At 35.7% G+C, this 25123-nt stretch overlaps 2 protein-coding genes across 2 annotated transcripts; both read right to left on the bottom strand.

Moving 5' to 3' along the window:
- Window positions 1-5713: 5713 nt before the first annotated feature.
- On the bottom strand, window positions 5714-10482 carry LOC144444625 (E3 ubiquitin-protein ligase TRIM45-like). The gene has a single exon (XM_078134119.1). The coding sequence runs from the start codon at window positions 10474-10476 to the stop codon at window positions 8224-8226; it is 2253 nt and encodes a 750-aa protein (XP_077990245.1). The 5' UTR covers window positions 10477-10482; the 3' UTR covers window positions 5714-8223.
- A 12199-nt stretch (window positions 10483-22681) lies between these two features.
- Window positions 22682-24922, bottom strand: LOC144444396 (E3 ubiquitin-protein ligase TRIM45-like). Its single transcript, XM_078133810.1, has one exon. It carries the CDS (start codon window positions 24920-24922, stop codon window positions 22682-22684), a length of 2241 nt encoding a protein of 746 aa, XP_077989936.1.
- Between the last annotated feature and the right edge of the window lie 201 nt (window positions 24923-25123).

Here is a 25123-nt window from a genome sequence, read left to right as displayed (position 1 = left end):
GGTGGCTGCATTTGCATGGCCACAGAGGTGGGGAGACTGAATCCGGATGCAAAATCATATGTTTATTTGCAATATGAAGCTAACACTTTTTACCTGCTGTTGGATGCTGAATAGAGAGAAATAAAACTCTATGACGACATTTCATTTAATCATTTTAATTATATTTTATTTGTATATATTTTCTGTTTCATTCTTGATGCTTGGATGTAAGGTTGTGCCAAAGATGAAATGTGACTGCGAGAGCAGACAGAGACCTTGCACAAATAGCACACAAATGCACCTTAGTAGGAACACTGGTGCCTAGGTGTGTTATCTTAGTTGAATGATGTCATCTATTTGGATTATTTTTAGGTGTAGCCAAGATGGTGAAATTAAAGCCTTTAAAAGTGACGACAGAAACTATAACAGATTTCAATGATCACAGACAACAAGTTTTAGAAGAACAGGTAAGGATATGTTTTATTCAGAAAAGATGGACTCATTATGACAAAATACAATATAGAACACCATGGTAGTGACTATGGTTTGGTTTCCAGAGTAGAATACCGGAACATTTGTACCACCCTAAGATTGTCTAGATAGTATTTTGAACTCGTCACTAATGTTTATAATTCAATATTTTGTAATTTTCCTATCAAAAGCACAATCTACAGTCAGTGGCGAAGTGTTCAGTAATTCTTTAAAATAATTTAACCATACATTTGAGCCAATCTTGTCGGTGGGAGAACAACTTTTTCTAGCACCTCTAATTTCTTTGATATTTTTCCAAAACTTACAAGGGTCGTTCACATTAACTAATAAAATGTTACGTTGTTTTGTTTTGTACTCTTTACTTTTGGTTCTACAAATTATTTTATAACCCTTTCGTGCTTCAATGTATTGTATTAGATCACTTTGAGCATTTGATCTACGGTAGTTATTTAATAGTTCAAACTTCTTCTCTCTTGCAAATAAACAATCTCTATCCCACCACGGTTTATTGTTATCACTACAACCCTTAAGTTGTTCATTTCCACTAGATATCATCATGCCAACTCCAGCCCTTGAGTAAGAAAAGAAAAATGTTTTTCCTTACTGGCATGCAAGAATGAAGTAGTCCAATACAAACTATCAGTTTTTGTTCATAAAGCTTTCAACACTCGTACTAGTTTTGTTCAGCAAACATAGATGTATATGTTCTCCCCTGTCATATTTTTACCTTTAAGTATTTTTCCGTCAATTATTAGTAGAATGATATTCAGTTCTTTGTTCCTTTTCTTCTCTACTGTTATGTAAAATGTTTTGTGCGATGGGCCGAGGCCTTAGCATTTGAAATAAACTAAACTAGAATTCAATATTTAACTCCCCCTCCCCCCCCCCAAAAAAAAAAAAGACAAGCAAAAAAACATCTCCCCAAATGATAATAAAGTTGAAAGAAATATGGTAAGTTGTTACAAAGCAATTGTACAGTGGATATTACTAGTGATTGAAGGCTTTTGAAGAACTCTACAAATGATAGGTTTCCTAAAAACTATAAATGTGATTAGTTGTGATACTTTCATTTCATAATCACATTTTAACAGTCTGAATGACTTAGAAGTTAGAAAAAGACAATTAAGTCAGAAGGAAACTTTTGTTTTGTTAAAGTTATAAAATTTCAACAAAATACAATCATTTTCACTCAGATATTCATTTGTAAGGTTGCCATCATACAATAAATGACATATTTTTCTAATCATGCCATAAAGGGAATCAACTTTTAGCACAACTGAACTGATAAGGTTCAGTAGTGCTAGAGGCATTGCAAAGTGTCTGTCTGTCTGTCTGTTAATACATTGTAACTTAAAAGTCAAAAACTGCTGGATTGATTGCCATGATATTTGATGGGTCCATTACCTTGGGTGTCTAGTTGGGAAATTGTTCAAATCAAAATGATCTTACCACTGATGTGTGATTTGGGTAAAAAAGTGTGATTTTTGGTCAAAAAATGTAAACTCAAAAACTACTTGGCAGATTGGTCTGAAATTTGGTGAGAACGTAATTATAGGTGTGTAGATTGGGAATTGTTCATGACATGATGATCCCATCTGTGATAGGCAAATTAGGGATAAAAATGTGTCGCTTTGGTCAGAAATTTGTCATTCCATAAGTACTTGGCTGATTTGGCGGAAATTTCCCAAGGATATTACTGGGGATGTACAGATCAAGTGATATTAATTACATGATGATCCCATTAGTGATATGCAAATTGGTGAAATGTTGAGGGGGGGGGGATTAGCAGATAGAAATTATTGTTTTATTGACCTCAATAAACTGTTAAAAAATCGTATGGAGTACTTAACATAATGTAACAAGTGTATGTGTGAATAGCAGGTAGAAACATTCTCTACCTAACTTTAACACTAAACTACAGGTTCGTTCAAGGAAAACCCCTGTCTGTCTGTCTGTCTGTCTGTCTGTCAGTCTTGTAGATGATGCTGGTATTGATCTTTACTTCTCAAACTACTGGGGATGAAATTTAGTTGTGATTCTAAAAGTGTAATCAATCTGCAAATTGTGAGTATGTTATATTTACATAATTTGCCATAGCAACCAAGACCCAGCCAAATTATTTGGTTTTTTGCAATTATAACAACAGGCATAGGTAGGCAATTGAATAAATATTTTAAAATATGTAAATGCCCTTAGCAACAAAACCACACCCATAACCATAGGTAAACAATGACTAAACAATGCAAAATTGTATGTAGTTATGCCTAGCAACAAGACCACACCCATAGCAACATTAAATGATGGTGTATATTGCAGATATACATTTGTAATACCATGGATGGGAATAAATCTTCAAAAAATGTATACAAATATGTCTAGCATAATCATAATATAATCATTACAGAAACTTAAAATTTACTGTCTACAGTTGTGCTGCAATGCCATTGGCACACTTTTATTTGTGTTATTTCACTATATAAGGTCAGTTGTGCTGCAACGCCATTGGCACAATTATATTTGTGTTATTTCACCACATAAGGTCAGTTGTGCTGTAACGCCATTGGCACACTTTTATTTGTGTTATTTCACCATATAAGGTCAGTTGTGCTGCAATGCCATTGGCACACTTTTATTTTGTGTTATTTCACCACATAAGGTCAGTTGTGCTGTAACGCCATTGGCACACTTTTATTTTGTGTTATTTCACCACATAAGGTCAGTTGTGCTGTAACGCCATTGGCACACTTTTATTTGTGTTATTTCACCATATAAGGTCAGTTGTGCTGCAATGCCATTGGCACACTTTTATTTTGTGTTATTTCACCACATAAGGTCAGTTGTGCTGTAACGCCATTGGCACACTTTTATTTTGTGTTATTTCACCACATAAGGTCAGTTGTGCTGTAACGCCATTGGCACAATTATATTTGTGTTATTTCACCATATAAGGTCAGTTGTGCTGCAATGCCATTGGCACAATTATATTTGTGCTATTTTACCACATAAGGTCAGTTGTGCTGCAACGCCATTGGTACACTTTTATTTTGTGTTATTTCACCATATAAGGTCAGTTGTGCCGTAACGCCATTGGCACAATTATATTTGTGTTATTTTACCACATAAGGTCAGTTGTGCTGCAATGCCATTGGCACACTTTTATTTTGTGTTATTTCACCCTATAAGGTCAGTTGTGCTGCAATGCCATTGGCACACTTTTATTTTGTGTTATTTCACCCTATAAGGTCAGTTGTGCTGCAATGCCATTGGCACACTTTTATTTTGTGTTATTTCACCCTATAAGGTCAGTTGTGCTGCAATGCCATTGGCACACTTTTATTTTGTGTTATTTCACCCTATAAGGTCAGTTGTGCTGCAACGCCATTGGCACAATTATATTTGTGTTATTTCACCACATAAGGTCAGTTGTGCTGTAACGCCATTGGCACAATTATATTTGTGTTATTTCACCATATAAGGACAGTTGTGCTGTAACGCCATTGGCACACTTTTATTTGTGTTATTTCACCCTATAAGGTCAGTTGGGGCATGAGAAACATAGAATTAAGTATGGCCACCCCAATAATATTTTGGGTATAATATTTCTTTTTGTGTTTTTTTTCTGTGTAGAAAGTTGCAATAATTTCAGAACGAGAGGAAAAACTGAAACAGATGGCTGATGTGATTGATGCTGGCCGAGCAGCTAAAAAGAGAAAACTAGAAGATACAGAGAAAAGTGAATTACAGCAAGAAAAACCACCACAACAACAACAGAAACAAGAACAGTCACAAATAGAACAACACCAGGGACTGCAACAAACAGCAACTGAACAAAGTGAAGATTTGCCAACTGACTTATCAATGAAAAAAATTGTAACTGCTGAGGTAGTATCTAACAAACCTACATACCCCCAACCGCAACTATCCATTCATAGTATAGCATCTGATCATGAAGAAGTCGGTGCTCTTGATTTAACGATGCCGAAACAAGAATCTATTAGTGGCCAGGACATCACATACAGTAGTGAAGAAACGCTAAAAGCAGAAAGTATGCAAATCACAAGTAGTGATACAGAAGATATTGATAAAACTAAAGTGAAAGGATCAGAAGGCACTGTACATCTGAAAAGTCAAATTACAAGTGTAGAATTGATGCTGACCAAAGGAGGTATTGAGGGTACAGCTGACGGAGTTAAACTTATGGAGACCATACAGAAATGTAAGGAGTCAGAGGAATATGTGACTGAAAGTAGCATACCAACCGTTTGTGAGGACTTTACGTCATCTGTCAGTAGTTACAAAGAACAGAGCCCTGATGATTTGTCATCAGCTGCCAGCGCCAGCAGAAACAGTAGTGAATACTCATTTGAAGCCCAACTGAAATGTGATGAGAAAGCTGAACATAGTAGTCATAGTAACAGTACCCATGGTAATGGACATGAACCTTTACCACCGAGTGTAGTGGGGAGAAGCAAAGATAAAAAACAAGATACAATGTTTAATCTACAGGCATGTATGATTCAGATTCCTACAGGTACGTCTATGTAAGGTTGTCATTACCACTTTTAAACACTATTTACTCAGGTTGTCATTACCACTTTTAAACACTGTTACTCAGGCAGGACAGACACATCCAGATATACATGTATCCCCATGGAGCTGATCTTGTTTATGTGAGCTTATCCTCTGCCAGTGCATTCATGAAATCAGCAGAATGTTTTTAGACTTTGAGCATTTCTTTTCAAGTTACATCTTTGATGTTTATATCTTCATTTTGTGGGTTATGTATTTGGGATTTGATTTTGTTATATTTGATTTATTAGAGTTTGAATAGAATCAGTCAGCATTGAATCTTCTACCCTTTCCTACATCTAAAATGTTGTATAGCAATTCACACTTGTTGTGTGCACGTTCTAAACGTAGTATTGGTAGACTCATGCTTGACATGACATGCTGTAAATAGCCAGCCCATTGTACACAACACAGTGGAATCGTCTTGCCACATTTTATCAACACATTCTCACTTTCATAAACAACACTCCTGTTAAGAATTATTCACTTTAGTTTAGTTTAGTTTAAAATATTCTAAACATTTATACATTATTGCAAAAGTTTCACAAATTGAAGATAAGCTTCTGTGAATATATTTGAAATGTGAAGTAACAGTGCTATTAAACTCAAGTCACAAAGTCAGAAAATCTTTGTGATTGATATCACTTTTTACTAACAACTGAGGGAATGCCACTCCAGGAAATAAAGACATTTTTGTAAAGTTTGGGTTCTTGAGAATGATTTTATGATTTTACATCACTTTACAATATGCATGATTTTGAACAAAAATTCAATTTGATACTATTATGCATGATTGTTTAGTTGAAACCTGTTCCTACTTTCACTGTTCTGTGTACAAATGTAGGTCCTTCCACTGGACACACAATGCATCATGGGAATCAGCAAATGAAATAATCATGAATATTCATGACTTCAGCTATTACATATGCATGTCATTACAACATATGCATGTCAGCTCTCTCCCATGAGACGGTGTGTGTACAAAAGTTTACAAAAATGCCTTTATATCCTGGAGAGGTGTTCCCCTTTCACATTCATATACATATTGGAATCACAAGATGTAGATTCACCCTACATGCAAGTCACTTTTCTTGCAGTCAATCTTTCATAGTTTCTGAAAGAATATTTTTATTGTTACAGTAAGTCCCTATTCTGAGTATGAAGAGGTGACATCATGGGATTTTCCATCTAATGATCAAGAGAGACTTCGCTTCAGAGTCTTCAAGTATTTCTGGGAGAAAGGATATTATCTCACAACAGGTGGTAAATTTGGTGGTGACTTCCTTGTCTATCCAGGTAATTGAAAACATTGTTTGAATTAATGTAAATTTTACACATTAGTTTATGAGTATGTTTGCTATTAGTGTGCCTTCAAATGAAAGACAACGTTTTTTTTGTTGTGAGTCAAAATGATAAAATGCTGACATTTCTTGTGAGTCACTACATAGTAAGAGATAGGGAAACATCAAATTCTGGTGGGTCATAAGAAACTACAGTACATCAATTGAGTATCAAATTGGCCTAGGGGCACTCTGTATTAATGAACTTCTTACACTACGGCATGAATCTGAGGTTGTTGAATAAATGAAGATCAGCCCAACTACAGAGAATCTACAGAGAATACACACTTCTTGGGGAGGCTAAACTTGAGGAGATATATGTACTGGTATTTTATTTGATTGTTTTGAGATTCCTGACGAAGTCCTTTGTGCTTTCTATTGAGTTCTAATGTTCTAAGGTGGAAAATAATTTCCTCCTCTTTCAACCTCAATTGATCTTCACTACCAGAAAACTTACAAATACCTAAAATAGACATATCTTAAACACTGTGATTATTGGTAATAAAGTGTACAGATACAGGATCTAGGATAGTTATGATTCCTTGTCTTGTAAGACAGAGATGTTCCACAAAGTGATCACTATATAAAGACGACGTAAACAGTACATGCAGAATGACATACAACAATGGAATTAATAGCACTGATTGTGTCTGTTTGTTGGAATTAGGAATTAGACAAGCTTCATAATCAGTGTTGATAATTGATCAATGCAAGAATACAAGTTTACTATTTTATTGTCTCATAATCTTCAAATGTTTTGGATTTGTTAGTCATTTCAAATTTTGTGAAAGAAAATGTGGTTAATTTTTTCCCTAGTTGGGCCTAACAAAAAATAATGTGTGGTTCCAATTATGCTCAATTTTAGAATAGGTGGGGTGGGTAGATTTTTTTATTTTATTTTGCTCAGAAAGTTTTTTTCATATGTGAGTGTCTAGTTCAGGTAGTTATGTTTTCCATTGTTTTCCATATGTTCTCTGTGTTATTGGTTTCTTCTCATCAAATGTACAACCATTACAGATTGGAAGAACAGTTTTATTTAATTGTCTCTTTAAGTTGATGTCAGTTTGTGCATCCACTTTTCTTGCGAGACTTTACAATTATCGTGATTTTATTATTTTTGTCTCAAAAAGTTTAGGGTCGGTGTGAAAAACTAGAAGGTGTCAGGTAACCGGAACCAAACAACTTTTTTTAATTAGACCTTACTGTAGTCTCTAGGTTTAGTGTTCACCCACCTGTTCACAGTCACTCACGTACATGTAGGTCGCTATTTCACACAAAAAACACAAGTGTATTAAAATGTTGTCATTCAAATAAAGAATGAAAAAGCTCAGAGACTTGAACAAGTCTAGTGTATATGTACATATACGGTATATATATATAGAATATATGGGCAATCTGAGAAGAAAGAGTTGCATGAATCTACACCAAATGTGACCACTGTTGTTGGTATATGTTGTCTTTGCATGAAATCTTTCCTAATTTCACTTCATACAAGTAAACTCAAAGCTATTCATGTGAGAGTTGTATGGAATTATTCATGTAACACAAAGATGACACAGAAAAACTTTCTAATTTGGTCAGACGTCTATGCCAGGTTCCTTTGCAATCAAGAGTCAAACCAGTCAGAAGAAGAACTGATGAAAACGTAGTCAGTAACTCTGTGTGGTATTCTGTGTGAACACTTCATAAGAAGTGATGAAAACGTAGTCAGTAACTCTGTGTGATATTCTACATGTGAACACTTCATAAGATGAGTCATACAGAGTACATTGTTTACAGGTTTTATTTGCACGTTTTTAGCCAGGTATGTCGTTCCACCGTATGGCTGCCGTTTCACAGTGTTTTACTCAACAAACACTTTGATGCAGTGGTTTCTCCTGTCAACTACAACTATTTTCAGTGGTGTGCCTTCAATCAGTGTCATTCCTTGGGGTTTGTTCAATCCATCATTATTTCTGTCAACACGACAGATAAACTGACCAAATGCATCAAACTTACAGATATGGTTATTCCAGTCACATATGTACACATATCTGGCTTTACTCATTGTTAGTCCTGAGGGATTTTTCATTTCTCCACTATTTGACCCATACTCTCCAAATCTATGTATAAACTGATCATTTGAGTTTAGAACCTCAATATGATGGTTGTAGAAATCACATATATACAAGTATCCCTGGTGGTCTATTTGCATGTAGCAGGGTCCTTGAAGGGATTCTTCACCAGTTCCATAACTTCCAATGCACCTGATATATTCATCATCCTGTGAGTATTTCCGTATCAAGTGTCTACTCTGATCTGTGCCATAATCTTTTCCATCCCACTCTGTGACATAGACACTGCCATCAAGTGGACTAATGGCAATCCCAAATGGGTATTTCAGCTCATTTTGTCCAAAACACCGGACTAATTTACCATTGGCATCACTCACAACTATTTGGTTGTTACCTCTGTCTGTTGTGAAGTACAGATTATCAGCTGATACTGCTACATCATATGGGAAGAAAGGATTGTCAAATTCTGTGAACTCAAATATTTGTTTACAGTTTCCATCAATGTCAATGACCTGTAGTCTGTGATTACCCGAGTCAGCTACCACCATGTCTCCATCATTGTTCATAGCTATTCCTCTTGGGTTCTGAAAGTTTCCCTTGTGAGTTCCCCATTTTCCAATAGTTTTCACCAATCCCTTGATGACATCAACTTCATATGGACATCCTGGTATTTCAATGTCCCCTACTCTCACTCTAACATATAACTTGCCAGCTGTTTTCCCACACAGAATGCCAGTATGTGTTCCATCTCCATTATCAGTGACTTCAATCTCTTCTTGTGATCCATCTGACTGTGTAACATTCACTTTCACATCTTGGTGAGGTAGTATTACCTTCCCTCTGCTATCTCGAGTTGTAATGACCAGCTTAGCTGATTCACCTTTCAGCAGTTGTTTTGGTATGTTATCAATGGTACACCGAGGAACACAAACATCAGATCTTAACACACCAACCATGTTTTGTACAGTAAACTGTTCAAGATCTGAAGCCTGGAATGTGATCTTTTCATACATTATTTCAGGGTTGGTTTCCAGCTCAGCTAGATCATTAAGACGTTGGGTTGTGGCTTGTCTTGTACGTAGCAACTGACAACCATTGTTTTGATACATCAATGTCTCTACACATTTACAAGTACTGGTAATGTTCTCATACTTGAACTCTAAATCATCAATTTGAACTTCAAGATGTTTCTGATGTTGGTCACATGTTGTCTTCAACTCTTGTACCAGTTTCTTACTCTCTACTTTCACTTTCTCAGTCACTGCTTCAACTGCAGATTGTATTCGTTTTTCTTCTTCAAGACACAGTTCTTTGAATTTAACAATTGTTTCCTTGGCAACAGTTTTGCTGTCTTCAGCTTCTTGTGCTTTCACTTTCAGTTTGTCTATAGTTTGGGATAATTTCTCAGTATATTCCTCAGCCACTTCTTGTATATATCTAAACTTGTGTTCAGGAATTTTGTGGTCACATAGTGTACACTCCATACAAATGGGTATCTGACATGTATCACAGTAGCATTTCAGTTCATTTTGTGGATGGACTTTACAGAATTCTTTTGGTTGTGCAGCTGATGGTTTTGATGCCTTTAGTTCCCTATACTCCTCAGTTGTGAAGACAGTATGAAAGCTGACTACTTTCAAATTCTTGTGCACTCGGGTCACACAGCTCTCACAGAAATATTGAGAGCAATCCAGACAAAAATGGGAAGCATGATTTTCATCACAAAACTCACATTTCAATTTCTTGACACTGACTTCATCTTGTTTTCTGTGAATAACTTCAAGCAATGAGTTCACAACATGGTTGTCATTCAGTGTAGACACGTCACCATCAACCAGTTCACACTCACCATTACACACAGGACAGTTTAGGGATCCTTTTTTCTCCACCAGTGTCTCCAAGCATTGACAACAGAATGTGTGATCACATGGTAGAAGTTTAGGTTGTCGATAAAACTCAAGACAGATTGCACAAGTCACAAAACCTTCACCAACGTCATTAAGAATCTCTTTAGCTGGTTTTGTTGGGACACAGGCTGCCATGATGTTGTTAGGTGAAACAGAAATGTCATCACTTCTGAGAAATTCAAATCATTAGAGTCACCTGATTTAAGACCCCCTAGACCAGTGGAATATAATGATCACATGATGTATCCATGGGAGTTTAAAGGTCATTTAAGTACAAAGTTGAAAGTCTACATTTAGATATACCTAGCATGGCCTTTGTATGTCTATCTGAGTCTATTATATATGTGATATGTTGTATAACCCCATCAGCTGACAGGTTCCTATTCAAATATGTAATTCATATATATAAATGTATTATTAATATGCAAATGATGCATACTTTACAACAATACTTTCAATTTTAACAAATGTTGACCCTAAGCAAGGTATATCATGGACACTATAGCATCAAACTAAAGGGAAAAAATGTAGGAAATTCAAACCCATGTGTATACAAATGGGTCATTTTCATGATGTTGGAGTGAATGAGTTTGTATGTGTATGTCTGCATCCATCCATCCATCCATCCATCTATCCATCCATCCATACAACCATCGATTTAAATGTTGCAAACAAAATTCAAAGAACAATATCTATATTTTTATCAGTTTCTCAAACACACATTTGTGATAATCAATGAATATAATTACAGAGTATCAAACTGTCTAAATGTCTAAATGTCTAAATGTCTGTTATCAAAAACTGTTCATGAGCACTTGTTAATACAAAAATGAATTGAACAATGAGAAAGGAAGAAAACTTCTCAAATCTGACATTAAAGAAATTACTGTAAAAACATGAGACATCAGTCTATGAAGTTTAACTCTTTTGACAAGATTTTTTAGGATCAGTTTACTCCGAAATTTAAAATTATAGGAGCAAAATTCTCCAAAACTGTTAACTTTGGATCAAAGTAAAATAATACATACACACTCTGCAAAAAGTTGAATTTTTATATATCATACTTCAATTTTTGTCAACATTCATTTTCACAAATGCCATATTTATTTCTTAAATAAAGATAATCACCACTGTTGTTGAATGACAATGTTTATATTTATATGCAAATAAAAAGGTTCCTCATTATCATGATAATAGTCACTACCAATCAGAATTCATGACTGGTTACTTCTAAATGTTTACAATTATATAGAATAACAAATATGTGAGTGGACTTCAAAATTTGCCAGTCAAATGCAACTAAATTTGAAATTCACCATTTAAATGCCAGTAAATGTAAACTGTCACCTGCTGAATACTGATATTACATTGGACCATCAGTGCTCAAAATTAACAGTACATGTAGTCCCATGTCCACAGACTATCAATTCTTGTCATGTGGTCATCATAATTTACAGCTGGTAGTCCACTCAGACTATCACTGATTATATGATGATTTAAAGGATGGAAGATTTACAGACATGAAAGTATTTTACATGTAATAACAAACTTATTTCCAATAAAGGAACTCTTTTTTTCAGTTCATGAATATAGGACTACTTGTCAACATCCTTGGGTTACCACTTTCTGAAATTAGAACCCCACTAGGACTAAAAAGAACAAATTTAATTTTGAGCCATGAGGTCCATGCTATCACTTGCAAATACCAACTTCCTAGGCTGGAAATATTGTCAAAGTCAGGCATTAAAATTAGTCATGTCGTGAAAATGGCACAGTCTTCTTATATGAATAAATGTCGGACTTCATGTTACATTAATATAAGTCTAAAATGAGTTACAGTTTTCTATTCAAAGTGGCAGTCCTTAATTTCTATACTTTTAATTTGGTTTGACAACCTTCAATGCCAGTGTTTCAATCCCAGGTTCCTGCTTCCGTATTATCTTATCAGTGGAACCATAAGGATTACATAGGACACACTATCTTTTCTCACCAAAATATTAATCCTAATCTGAACTGGTACACTGAAGAGTACATGTATCTAGTCTCTACACATAAAATACATTATAGTTTGTATGACTTCTGAAGAGATCTCTCATTTGGATAGCAATATACCAATGAATCCACAGTTATACAAGATCTTATGATCGTAACATACATGTATTGTATTTTTCAACATATACATACAAGTCAAGTTCCCTATGCACATTACAATCACAATGATCATCTCCACCATATACATGTAGTCAAAATGGTTACTCTAGCACAACAATTAGTTTTTAGCCCCGATACCAATAGTTTAATGATATTGGAATGTTGATATAAACGCAATGACATTATCATGTCCCCACTTGATTTAACAAGGTGGTACAAATTGAAGCAAAGGAGCAACTGTCTTAATGAAGTAACCAATTACAACTGCCTATAGCTATCAGTGTGTGATAGATTACTACTGTTCAGCCTTTCCCCAGCAGGCAGTTTAACTAGATTTTTGGTAAAATTTGTCAGTTTGACTACATGTATACATGGAGAGGATAGTGATTGTAGAGAATGTTGACAGGTATAGGATCTAGACTACATATACAGTTGTGTGATAAAGCAGTGACCAGTACCCAACACTTAGAGTAGTGTCACAAGTATGGGACTTGGTATCACACAACATCAACAACATTAAACTAAGATTATTTTTATCTAATAATGTCATCGCTGCTCAGCTACATTCCAATAATATTCTAAATCCTTAGAGCAAACACTTTATTTTGAAATCAGTTCAAATTCAAAAATATTTTTCCCCAATTTTTCTTCATTCACCTGAAAAATGTTAATGGTTGTCTTTTCTCATTTTCAACTGAATGTGACAAGGCCCCTTAGGTCACTCTTATTTTTGTTGACAATGAAGAAATATTGGGGAATTATATCTAAGAATGGAAGAAGGCTTAACTATTGTTTTCCATTCAAACAGACTCACTGTGTGTTTTATTCAACAAACACTTTGATACAGTTGTTTCCTTCATCAGCTACAACTATTTTCATAGGAGTGCCCTCAACTATAGCTATTCCAGTTGGATCATTCAATTTGTCATCATCACAGTCAATACGACAAATAAATTCACCCAATGCATTAAACTTTAAGACGCGATGTTCCCAGTCACAAACATAGATATATTTATCTTTACTCATTGTCACTCCAGCTGGACATAGTAGTTCATCAATGTTATCTCCATAGGCATTAAAGCTGTATGCAAACTTATCGTTTGAATTATACACCTTAATGCCATTATTAATACAATCTGATAGATACACAATACCCTGGTTGTCAATGTATATATGAAAGGGTGCATCTAATGAGTCTTCAGTATGTCCATATTTTCCAATACATCTGAGATATTCACCATGCTGTGTGTATTTCCTTATCAAGGCTGTTACATGTATGTCATCCAGCTCTTCATCCCACTCTGTGACATAAACACTGCCATCAAGTGGACTAATGGCTATCCCTTGTGGATATTCTAGCTCATTTTGTCCAAAACACCGGACAACTTTACCATCTTCATCACTGACAACTATCTGTTTGTTACCTCTGTCTGTTGTGAAGTACAGATTATCAGCTGATACTGCTACATCATATGGTTTGAAAGGATTGTCAAATTCTGTGAACTCAAATATTTGTTTACAGTTTCCATCAATGTCAATGACCTGTAGTCTGTGATTATCTGTGTCAGCTACAACCATATCTCCATTTTGGTTTATCTTGATAGCCTTTGGACAGTTAAATTCTACATCCTCCATCCCTTTCTTTCCAATGGTTTTCACCAATCCCTTGATGACGTCAACTTCATATGGACATCCTGGTATTTCAATGTCCCCTACTCTTACTCTAACATATAACTTGCCAGCTGTTTTAGCACACAGAATGCCAATATGTGTTCCATCTCCATTATCAGTGACTTCAATCTCTTCTTGTGATCCATCTGACTGTGTTACATTCACTTTCACATCTTGGTGAGGTAGTATTACCTTCCCTCTGCTATCTCGAGTTGTAATGACCAACTTAGCTGATTCACCTTTCAGGAGTTGTTTTGGTATGTTATCAATGGTACACTGAGGAACACAAACATCAGATCTTAACACACCAAGCATGTTTTGCACAGTAAACTGTTCAAGATCTGTAGCCTGGAATATGATCTTTTCATACAGTATTTCAGGGTTGGTTTCCAGCTCAGCTAGGTCATTAAGACGTTGGGTTGTGGCTTGTCTTGTACGTAGCAACTGACAACCATTGTTTTGATACATCAATGTCTCTACACATTTACAAGTACTGGTAATGTTCTCATACTTGAACTCTAAATCATCAATTTGAACTTCAAGATGTTTCCGACGTTGGTCACATGTTGTCTTCAACTCTTGTACCAGTTTCTTACTTTCTACTTTCACTTTCTCAGTCACTGCTTCAACTGCAGATTTTACTAGCTCTTCTCCCATCAGACGATGTTCTTTGAGTTTGTCAACTGTTTCCTTGACAACAGTTTTACTGTCTTCAGCCTCTTGTGCTTTCACTTTCAGTTTGTCTATAGTTTGGGATAATTTCTGAGTATACTCATCTGCCACTTCTTGTATATATCTGTGTTTATGATCTGGTACACAGTGATCAAATATAGTACACTCCATACAAATGGGTTTCTGACATGTATCACAGTAGTATTTCAGTTCATTTTGTGGATGAACTTTACAGACTTCTTTCGGTTGTGTAGATGACGGTTTTGTTCTCTTTAGTTCCTTATATTCTTCAATGGTGAAGACAGTATGGGAACTTGAGCATTTCAGTTTCCTGTGAACTTTTACACCGCTTTCACATAAATATTGAAAACAATCCAGACAAAAATGGGAAGCATTGTTTTCATCACAACACTCACATTTCAATTTCTTGACACTGACTTCATCTTGTTTTCTGTGAATGACTTCAAGCAATGAGTTGACAACATGGTTGTCATTCAGTGTAGACACATCGCCATCAATCAGTTCACACTCACCGTTACACACAGGACAGTTGAGGGATCCTTTTTTCTCCACCAGTGTCTCCAAGCATTGACAACAGAATGTGTGATCACATGGTAGAAGTTTAGGTTGTCGATAAAACTCAAGACAGATTGCACAAGTCACAAAACCTTCACCAACGTCATTAAGAATCTCTTCAGCTGGTTTTGTTGGGACACAGGCTGCCATGATGTTGTTAGGTGAAACCTAGTTAGTGGTCTAAGGTGAAACATACATGTCATCACTTCTGAGAAATTCAAATCATTAGAGTCACCTGATTTAAGACCCCCTAGACCAGTGGAATATAATGATCACATGATGCATCCATTGCAGTTCAAAGGTCATTCAAGGACAAAGTTGAATGCCTACATCTAGATATACTGAGCATGGCCTTTGTATCTGAGTATATTATACATTTGAGATGTTGTTTAACCTGATTGTTCATAATTCAGTATAATTCATAATTATTTAAATGTGTTATTGATATGCAAATAGTGTATGAAAGCTGCACTAGCGGTAACCGGTGTATTATATTTCCAATCAGAAAACCAACAATATATTCACTGATATTTGTTAAAATAGCAATAATTAGACATGTTAATTAGAGGCCTAATTTTATCTATAAGTAGTAGTACATTAATAGGTTGAAATCATGCGTGATGCAATGGGTTGCTGATTTAAGGGTCACCATAGTACATGTATGGGTACACACACAATATGCTACCCACAGGTACAGTAGTTCAATATGGTCCAGGCTGTTAAATATAACTAGTACATGTATATATAACAATATATGTATGTAACAAAACAGTAACAGTTTCAAAAAGTGTTCCAGTTGCAGCTAGTGCATCTTTGAGACTTGCCTGATTCCCAGGGGGGAGGGGGTACCACTGGCCAGATCAGGTGGGGGTGTGTTGCCAATGTTGTCAACCGCAGACCCCATTTTAGACCAATTTTGACCCAAAACCAATACCCCATTTTAGATCAAAGGACAAAAAACCCTACCCTAAAGGGTGGCACATATACGTATACCCAATAAGTGGGAGAACCCACCACCCCCCACCCCCACCCCCACCCTGGGGCCTGATTCCACGTAGACTAAACAATTCTATTCCAATGTATATTGTTGAATGATGACAAGACACCCAACAATGCAGAATCTGTGAATCTAAATTCTCCCACTCCAATTACATATAAAAAGTTTTGATGTCTTTTTGTGTGGAGATTTGGAATGAGATTGATCCCAAACAAACAAACCTGAGAAAGGTGATAAATAGTTTCATAATTGAAAGTGAATGTAAAAATTGTACTCAAAGATTTTTATTGGAGGAGGGGAAGGAGGGTGGGGGGCTGACATTTTCACTGATTGTTCTTTGTGTTGTAAATTTTTTCAGTTTCAAACACTTAGGAAAGAAAAAGTATAACCGTGTAAAATATCAAGTTGTTATTGAATGGAGAATTCTATCTAATATTTATGTAATGAATTAACAACAGACATTTACAATATTGTGTATACCATCTAGGCAGTCACAAATACCATACCTTAGTTACTTTACTGTTTAGTACATTTAGTAGTTGGGGTATGACAAATTCATCTAACAATGAAATAACTACACTACACAAGCTAGAAATCAATGCTTTATAGTTCCACCTATATAAAGTCACAAAGTTTTAAAAATAATCTTTACTTTTTACGTCTTTAATTTTCATGATCACTGTCTTGTTTTCACAAGTATTCTCCTACATGTATGTTCCGTTTCCATCCCATGTTGCACTTTTGTATGTTAAGCCACTTTCAAAATATACTGTCCCTAAAAGTTACTATTTTTCTCTGAGTTTCAGGTGAATTAATTCTGTACAATTTCTGACAAAACACATAGCCAATGCTCCAACTGTCTTTCATGTGCAATACATGTAAAATATTGTTTAAATATTATATTTGTGTATTCCTATATTGCAGGTGATCCATTCCTATTCCATTCATTCTATGTAGTGGTGTGTTTGCCATACACCAAGAGACTAAATGCATTGGATGTGGTGTCCTACGGAAGACTAGCATCCAATGTTAAGAAAACTGTTGTACTGTGTTCTTGTGATGACAATGATGATGTTGTACATACCTCTATACAATGGACTGGTGTCAATTGAAGATAACACAGAAAACTGTAATGTACCTCTATACTATGGACTGGTGTCAATTGAAGATAACACAGAAAACTGTTATGTACCTCTATACTATGGACTGGTGTCAATTGAAGATAACACAGAAAACTGTTATGTACCTCTCTACTATGGACTGTGTCAATTGAAGATAACACAGAAAACTGTTATGTACCTCTATACTATGGACTGGTGTCAATTGAAGATAACACAGAAAACTGTTATGTACCTCTATACTATGGACTGGTGTCAACTGAAGATTAACATAGCTTCAAGTGTTTGAATCTTTATGTATTTATTTTTTTAAATTCAACTCAATTGTGAAGGACTAGAGTGACATAATTGTGATCAGAGGCAACAGTTTGTGCAATAAAAGTTATGTTAATTTTATGGAAATGTAATACAACTGACAGGATTGATGACACCACGACACTGCTCACCATCCATACCTGATATTCTGGTGGTATTACATTATATTATGCACTGTATAGTATCATTATTAGCAGCTGTGTTCATATGACTTGATAATATGGACTTCAATATCCATATTGGTAGGAAAAGCCATTCATATATTATGATGGTGTGTTGACTAGTATCTTTTCATCCATAATAAATTTGATATTATGGAACATTACCTCTCTCAAGTGCTGTTTACAGAGTCTTTGATATTGTGAACTGGTACACATCGGTACCAAAAAAACTACCATTAGACAGATGTTGACAAGCATCACAGCTAAAATAAATTTGATATTATGGAACAGCACCTCAAGTACTGTTTGCTAAGTCTGATATTGTGAACTGTACTGGTACACATTGGTACAAAAAGACCTACCATTAAATGGATGCTGACAAGCGTTACAGGTGAAATAAATTTGATATTATGAAATAGCAATATCTTGTCAACAACTGCTTGCATAATTCTTGATATTATAGCCATGGTATGATTGGTGGTAAACTATCAAATTTGTTATTACAGAATGTTTTAACTATCAACACCTACATATATAATCTTGGATAATATGGACTACTACTTTGGTATTATGTATTGGTGTGGAGAGACCCAATCTGATTAAAATCTGATGTAGATGTCGGCTAATCGTAATCGTTCATTGCTATTTTACCTTCATTATTTATCTTCTTGGTACTTGTTTGCATTTTTTTAGCCTGATCGTCTCCTCTACATCTGAACTGGCACACATGCAAACGAATTTCTGCTCAGTGAGACACACAGCCAATCAGGTTGCGTCTTACTTGTCATGGGCATACATGTACGCATTGAATATCAACAAACATCAACAAACAATGAATATCAACAGGAAGTCCAGTAATTGAACTTCCTGAGCTGGAGTACAATGGCTGGACCTACCTTTCCTACTACTACATGGCGTTTTTTATGCAAACACACAACCGACAACGTATGAAGTATTTCAACTGTAAAAACATTCAGTGATTGTATTGCTATATATTTAATTATGGTAATTAAAGAATTCTTGTTTAGATGTATCTCTATGCATTTCGTCTTATGTAAATGTTAGCTACATTGGAACGCTTCCCCCCCCCCCCCCCATAGCAATGAGCGATTGCGACTAGCCGACATCTACATTGGATTTTAATCAGATTGGGAGAGACCTAGCGTGACAAGCTGTAATAATGTAAACCATGTCACTTTATCTAATACTATAATAAATTTAGGTAGCATTACTATAAGTCTGTTTACTAATTGTGCTGGTGTGTTACATCATAGTTGTCGTCATACCTTCTAGCCCTCAAAACCAACTAGCTTGTTAAAACTGATGTGGTTAGCCACACCCCCAAAAGTCCTGATGAAACACTTGTATGTTAAATTTACATAATTGTATGTAAATTATCCCATGTCTATTTCATGGGCTTCATGTGTTAACTCCCTTGCTCATTTCAAATGTGTGTGTGTACATTTACCTCATGACTTCATTTGAATACTGTTATGTAACACAAAAGCACAGTAAACAGGCTATGATAGTACGGAATTGATATTATGGACTTGTGTGACTGTGGTAAACTATAATATCTGTTATTACAAAATGTTGTCAGCATCATTACCTACATCTATATTCTTTGATGAATTAGTACGTCTTGGCGGGAAAGACCTACCATGACAGGTAGTTTGTTTTGCCAGGAAAGACGTCATGTAGTTTCATATACTCAGATGACATAAACCAACCTCACTTTATCTGACACATGCACAATCTCAAATCTATTAAATATACTTTACAGACCTTTGTGTAAGATGCACTGTGTGAGGGCGCTCTTATCAGCCTAGAGAAGGTCAAGGGAAGAAAAACCCAACCTATCACATACGTTTTAGCAGTGTTGCAGCCAGCCTTTTGAATGAGTGGGACATAGTGTCCTGAGACTTTCATTTTTCTGGGTCATCATAAATTTTTTGGGGACGTAATAAAAAAAAGTGCCAATTGCGTTGTAGTACAACTGTACAGTTTTTAAAAATATTTACCCACATGCTGATCCATGCTGGATATTTTCTGAATGATTATGCAGTTGCCTATCCAACCCTGTTGTTATCTATGCAATGTATGCAATCATTTGGCTGTTGCTATAGGCGTGGTCATATTGCTAAACATATTTGCACACAATTTTAAGGTGGGGCATCTATGACCCATCACTTCCAAAATTGTGGGTCAGGTCCAAAAAATGTGTGTCAAATGACTCAAAAAAACCCTCTGGCAGCAACACTGTGTCAAGATTTTAGGACAAAATTAGGATAAAATTAGAAGACTCAGACAAGCCCATGTATAGAAATATTAGTATACTCTTTTATTGATGTGTTTGCACACTGACATTTACCAAATGAAGGGAATTAGTGAACAACTCTCTAAACAGTGAAAGTGAATACATCTTGTAACACTCAAGTAAGATATTTGCATTGTTTGTCATAAATGCTTAGACCATCTGTATCAAGTCTCAGACCAATACTTTGTTAGTGGTCTGAGATCAAGTGTAACAGTCTAGTGTTTCAAGAACCCATTGTGTGGTGTCTCTCAATGTAATTAATTCATAAACAAATGTTAACAGTGCAAAGTCAGTAAATAGTCAATGACTAGAGTGTAAACAGTGTTAGCAGTACAAAGTCAGTAAATAGTCAATGACTAGAGTGTAAACAATGTTAGCAGTACAAAGTCAGTAAATAGTCAATGACTAGAGTGTAAACAGTGTTAGCAGTGCAAAGTCAGTAAATAGTCAATGACTAGAGTGTAAACAGTGTTAGCAGTACAAAGTAAGTAAATAGTCAGTGACTTTAGAGTGTAAACATAGATGTCATAAAACATTGTCTAGATCTCATGGAGAGCTGAATATAATCACCACCATTCACTGTTAAATCAGTCTGTTGTTTGTTACAATGTTAGCAGAATACACTGTTTACAAATTGACTACCAGTAGTTAGAACAGCCACATACAAGCCTTATAATGAAAGGAATATTGAAAGCGTGTCCTTTTACACTTGATATGAATGTTATAAATAAGTGTGACACAAAGAGAAAGTACTTTACTTCACTTTCAAGAGTTGTACATCACAGTTGGTGTATTTAAGTTGGTACAGATCAATGTATGGCACTTTTCAGTTTAACATACAATATGATTTTATCTCATCAATTCACAGCTACCATGAACATTCATTCCCTTTCATGACAGACCAGATAGGGTATAACATCATGTTCAAGTCTAACAGTACCGGTACGTGTCTGTTTATACCATTGACTATTTAGGTCTAAACAGTGTTTCATATCACTTTGAACTGAAAGTAATATATTTTTTGATTGTGGAATGTTAATATTTTGTAACTGTCTAGCAACTGTAATATGTATTTTTGTATACACATTATTTTAAACATCAGTATTTGACACATCACAGCTGTATAATACACAGGGAAAAATTTTCAATCATGCGTTCACTCCTGATGCAGCCCTGCACTGCCACAGGACTGCAGAAAGTTGGCTGTGTACAGGACTCAATGAGACTGATTGTGTCATTGATCTTTGAAATAAACTTCCTAAAATAAAAAACTGACTACTGTATGTATGTTGTACCTATAATCATGATTTTTTTGTAACTATGGCAACTGGATTATAAACATTATTTCAGACATCCGCAGTATTTCAAAGATCACACCTATAAAAGGAGACAGATCTTTGAACTAAACTTCAAACTACAAATAAAGCCCCCCCCCCCCTCCCACCCAGCCCATGAGTAGTGGGTAGTTATTTTGTATAAAGATAAAAAGTGATATTCTACTGAAAAACAATGTGAAGTAACAAGGACCAAGTCCTTGGTTGTAACTTAATAAAGAGCATAAAATAAAATAAAAATGTGTAAAAAGTTTGATATTGTATGCACATGACACAAAATAAAACTTTTTAGCTTCTTGTAACTTATTGAGTAACAAACACTGACTTGGTATAAGTTTTGTTATTTCATAGTTATTTTTTTCAGTAGAAAAACATTGAATTGTTTTATGAATTAAAGATACAAAATAAGTCCCTATTTCTCATCCATACGGCCATATTAAAGATACAAGATGAGTCCCACCAAAAAAAGTGTTTCTGGTCAGCATGTGCATCACCGGCATTCACCGTGTCTGTCTTTGTGTGTGTGTTTGTGTGTGTGTGTGTGTGTGTGTGTGTGTGTGTGTGTGTGTGTGTGTGTGTGTGTGTTTGTCCAGTCCATGCAGTCTGCTCCTTACTTCAGTGAGGACAAGCAAATGACCTCTGCCCTACATACATACTTGATCTAAAGTATTCAATAAAAAGAACAGTAACTGCCATAAATAGTAGATTGAGTGACAGGTTTGTTGAGAATTTTTTAAAAAATCATGTCATCACACCATTTCAGACAAACTGTCCTGAACAGAAACAAATCTTTTTTTTGGCCTAAGTTGCCATTTCTGATCCACATGGCCACTTAAAGTGAAAACACTGCTTGAAGTAAATCTGATAGATTACTTGAAGTAAATCTGATGGATTACTTAAAGAAAATCTGATACATTACTTGAAGTAAATCTGATACATTACTTGAAGTAAATCTGGTAGATGACTTGAAGTAAATCTGATACATTACTTGATAAATCTGAGAGATTACCTGAATTAAATCTGATACATTACTCAACAAACACTTTAATGCAATGGTGCTTTCCATCAACAACAACTACTTTCATTGGTTTACCTTCAACCAATATTATTCCACGAGGTGATTCTAACACCTCAGTAGAACTATTTACTTTGCTATACGAGGAACCAATAGCATTGCATTTCTGGATATGGTTATAACTAGTAATGTATACATATCTGTCCCTAGCGATTGCAACCCCTGTGGGTCTCTCTAATTTTCCATAATGTTGTTGTAATGCATATACAAATTTTCCACAGGCATCAAATACTTGAATGCAATCATTCTTCATATTTGCGACATACAAAATTCCTTGGCTGTCAAAACACAAATAGTGTGGTGCCCTAATTTCCCCCTTCCCTCTTCCATACTTTCCGAAGGACTTCACATAGCCGCCATACCTATCGAATTTCTTGATACAGTGTCTGGTTCGATCAGTTTCATCTGAACTCTTCCCATCCCACTCTGTGACATAGACACTGCCATCAAGTGGACTTACAGCAATCCCATAGGGGTATATTATTTGATATTGGCCAAAACGTCGCACTACTTTACCATTGGTGTCACTTACAACTATTTGGTTGTTACCTCTGTCTACTGTGAAGTACAGATTATCAGCTGATACTGCTACATCATATGGGATGAAAGGATTGTCAAATTCTGTAAATTCAAATATTTTTTTACAGTTTCCATCAATGTCAATGACCTGTAGTCTGTTATTATCTGAGTCAGCTACCACCATGTCTCCATAATTGTTCATAGCTATTCCTCTTGGGTTCCGAAAGTTCCCCTTGTGAGTTCCACATCTTCCAATGGTTTTCACCAATCCCTTGATAACAGGAATCTGAAATTGCCACACAGGAATTTTAGTATACCCTACTCTTACTCTAACATTTAACTTGCCAGCTGTTTTCCCACATACAATGCCAGTATGTGTTCCATCTCCATTATCAGTGACTTCAATCTCTTCTTGTGATCCATCTGACTGTGTTACATTCACTTTCAAATCTTGGTTAGGTAGTATTACCTTCCCTCTGCTATCTCGAGTTGTAATGACCAACTTAGCTGATTCACCTTTCAGCAGTTGTTTTGGTATTTTACCAATGGTACACCGAGGAACACAAACATCAGATCTTAACACACCAACCATGTTTTGTACAGTAAACTGTTCAAGATCTGAAGCCTGGAATATGATCTTTTCATACAGTATTTCAGGGTTGGTTTCCAGCTCAGCTAGATCATTAAGACGTTGGGTTGTGGCTTGTCTTGTACGTAGCAACTGACAACCATTGTTTTGATACATCAATGTCTCTACACATTTACAAGTACTGGTAATGTTCTCATACTTGAACTCTAAATCATCAATTTGAACTTCAAGATGTTTCTGACGTTGGTCACATGTTGTCTTCAACTCTTGTACCAGTTTCTTACTCTCTACTTTCACTTTCTCAGTCACTGCTTCAACTGTAGATTTTACTAGCTCTTCTCCCATCAGACGATGTTCTTTAAGTTTGTCAACTGTTCCTTTGGCAACAGTTTTACTGTCTTCAGCCTCCTGTGCTTTCACTTTCAGTTTGTCTATAGTTTGGGATAATTTCTGAGTATACTCATCTGCCACTTCTTGTATATATCTGTGTTTATGATCTGGTACACAATGATCAAATATAGTACACTCCATACAAATGGGTTTCTGACATGTATCACAGTAGTATTTCAGTTCATTTTGTGGATGAACTTTACAGAATTCTTTTGGTTGTGCAGATGACGGTTTTGTTCTCTTTAGTTCCTTATATTCTTCAATGGTGAAGACAGTATGGGAACTTGAACTTTTCATTCTCTTGTGAACTTTCACACAGCTTTCACCGAAATACTGAGAACAATCACAACAAAAATGTGAAGCATCGTTTTCATCACAACCCTCACATTTCAATTTCTTGACACTGGCTTCATCTTGTTTGCTGTGAATGACTTCAAGCAATGAGTTGACAACATGGTTGTCATTCAGTGTAGACACGTCACCATCAACCAGTTCACACTCACCGTTACACACAGGACAGTTGAGGGATCCTTTTTTCTCCACCAGTGTCTCCAAGCATTGACAACAGAATGTGTGATCACATGGTAGAAGTTTAGGTTGTCGATAAAACTCAAGACAGATTGCACAAGTCACAAAACCTTCACCAACGTCATTAAGAATCTCTTCAGCTGGTTGAGTCGGAAAACAGGCTGCCATGTTTAAGTTTTTAGCCCAACTTGGGACTTCGCTTGATCACACGTGCACGTGTGCGGTCACCTGATAAAAGTAGTGACCTAGGTCACTGACGTCATCAATCATATGACCCTCCACGAGCTGTATAATATATGCACGTTATGATACAGCGTCATGGCTTCCCTTTCCTGAGAGCGTCCTAGAATTGAATTTCACACATTCTTT

The sequence above is a fragment of the Glandiceps talaboti genome, chromosome 13 (assembly GCF_964340395.1).
Source record: "Glandiceps talaboti chromosome 13, keGlaTala1.1, whole genome shotgun sequence".
Lineage (NCBI taxonomy): Eukaryota > Metazoa > Hemichordata > Enteropneusta > Spengelidae > Glandiceps > Glandiceps talaboti.
This window is presented reverse-complemented; position numbering and strand designations above follow the sequence as displayed.

Excerpts from the sequence above, each read along its gene's own strand:
- LOC144444396 (XM_078133810.1), bottom strand. The coding sequence starts at position 24,922 with ATGGCAGCCTGTTTTCCGACTCAACCAGCTGAAGAGATTCTTAATGAC.
- LOC144444625 (XM_078134119.1), bottom strand. The coding sequence starts at position 10,476 with ATGGCAGCCTGTGTCCCAACAAAACCAGCTAAAGAGATTCTTAATGAC.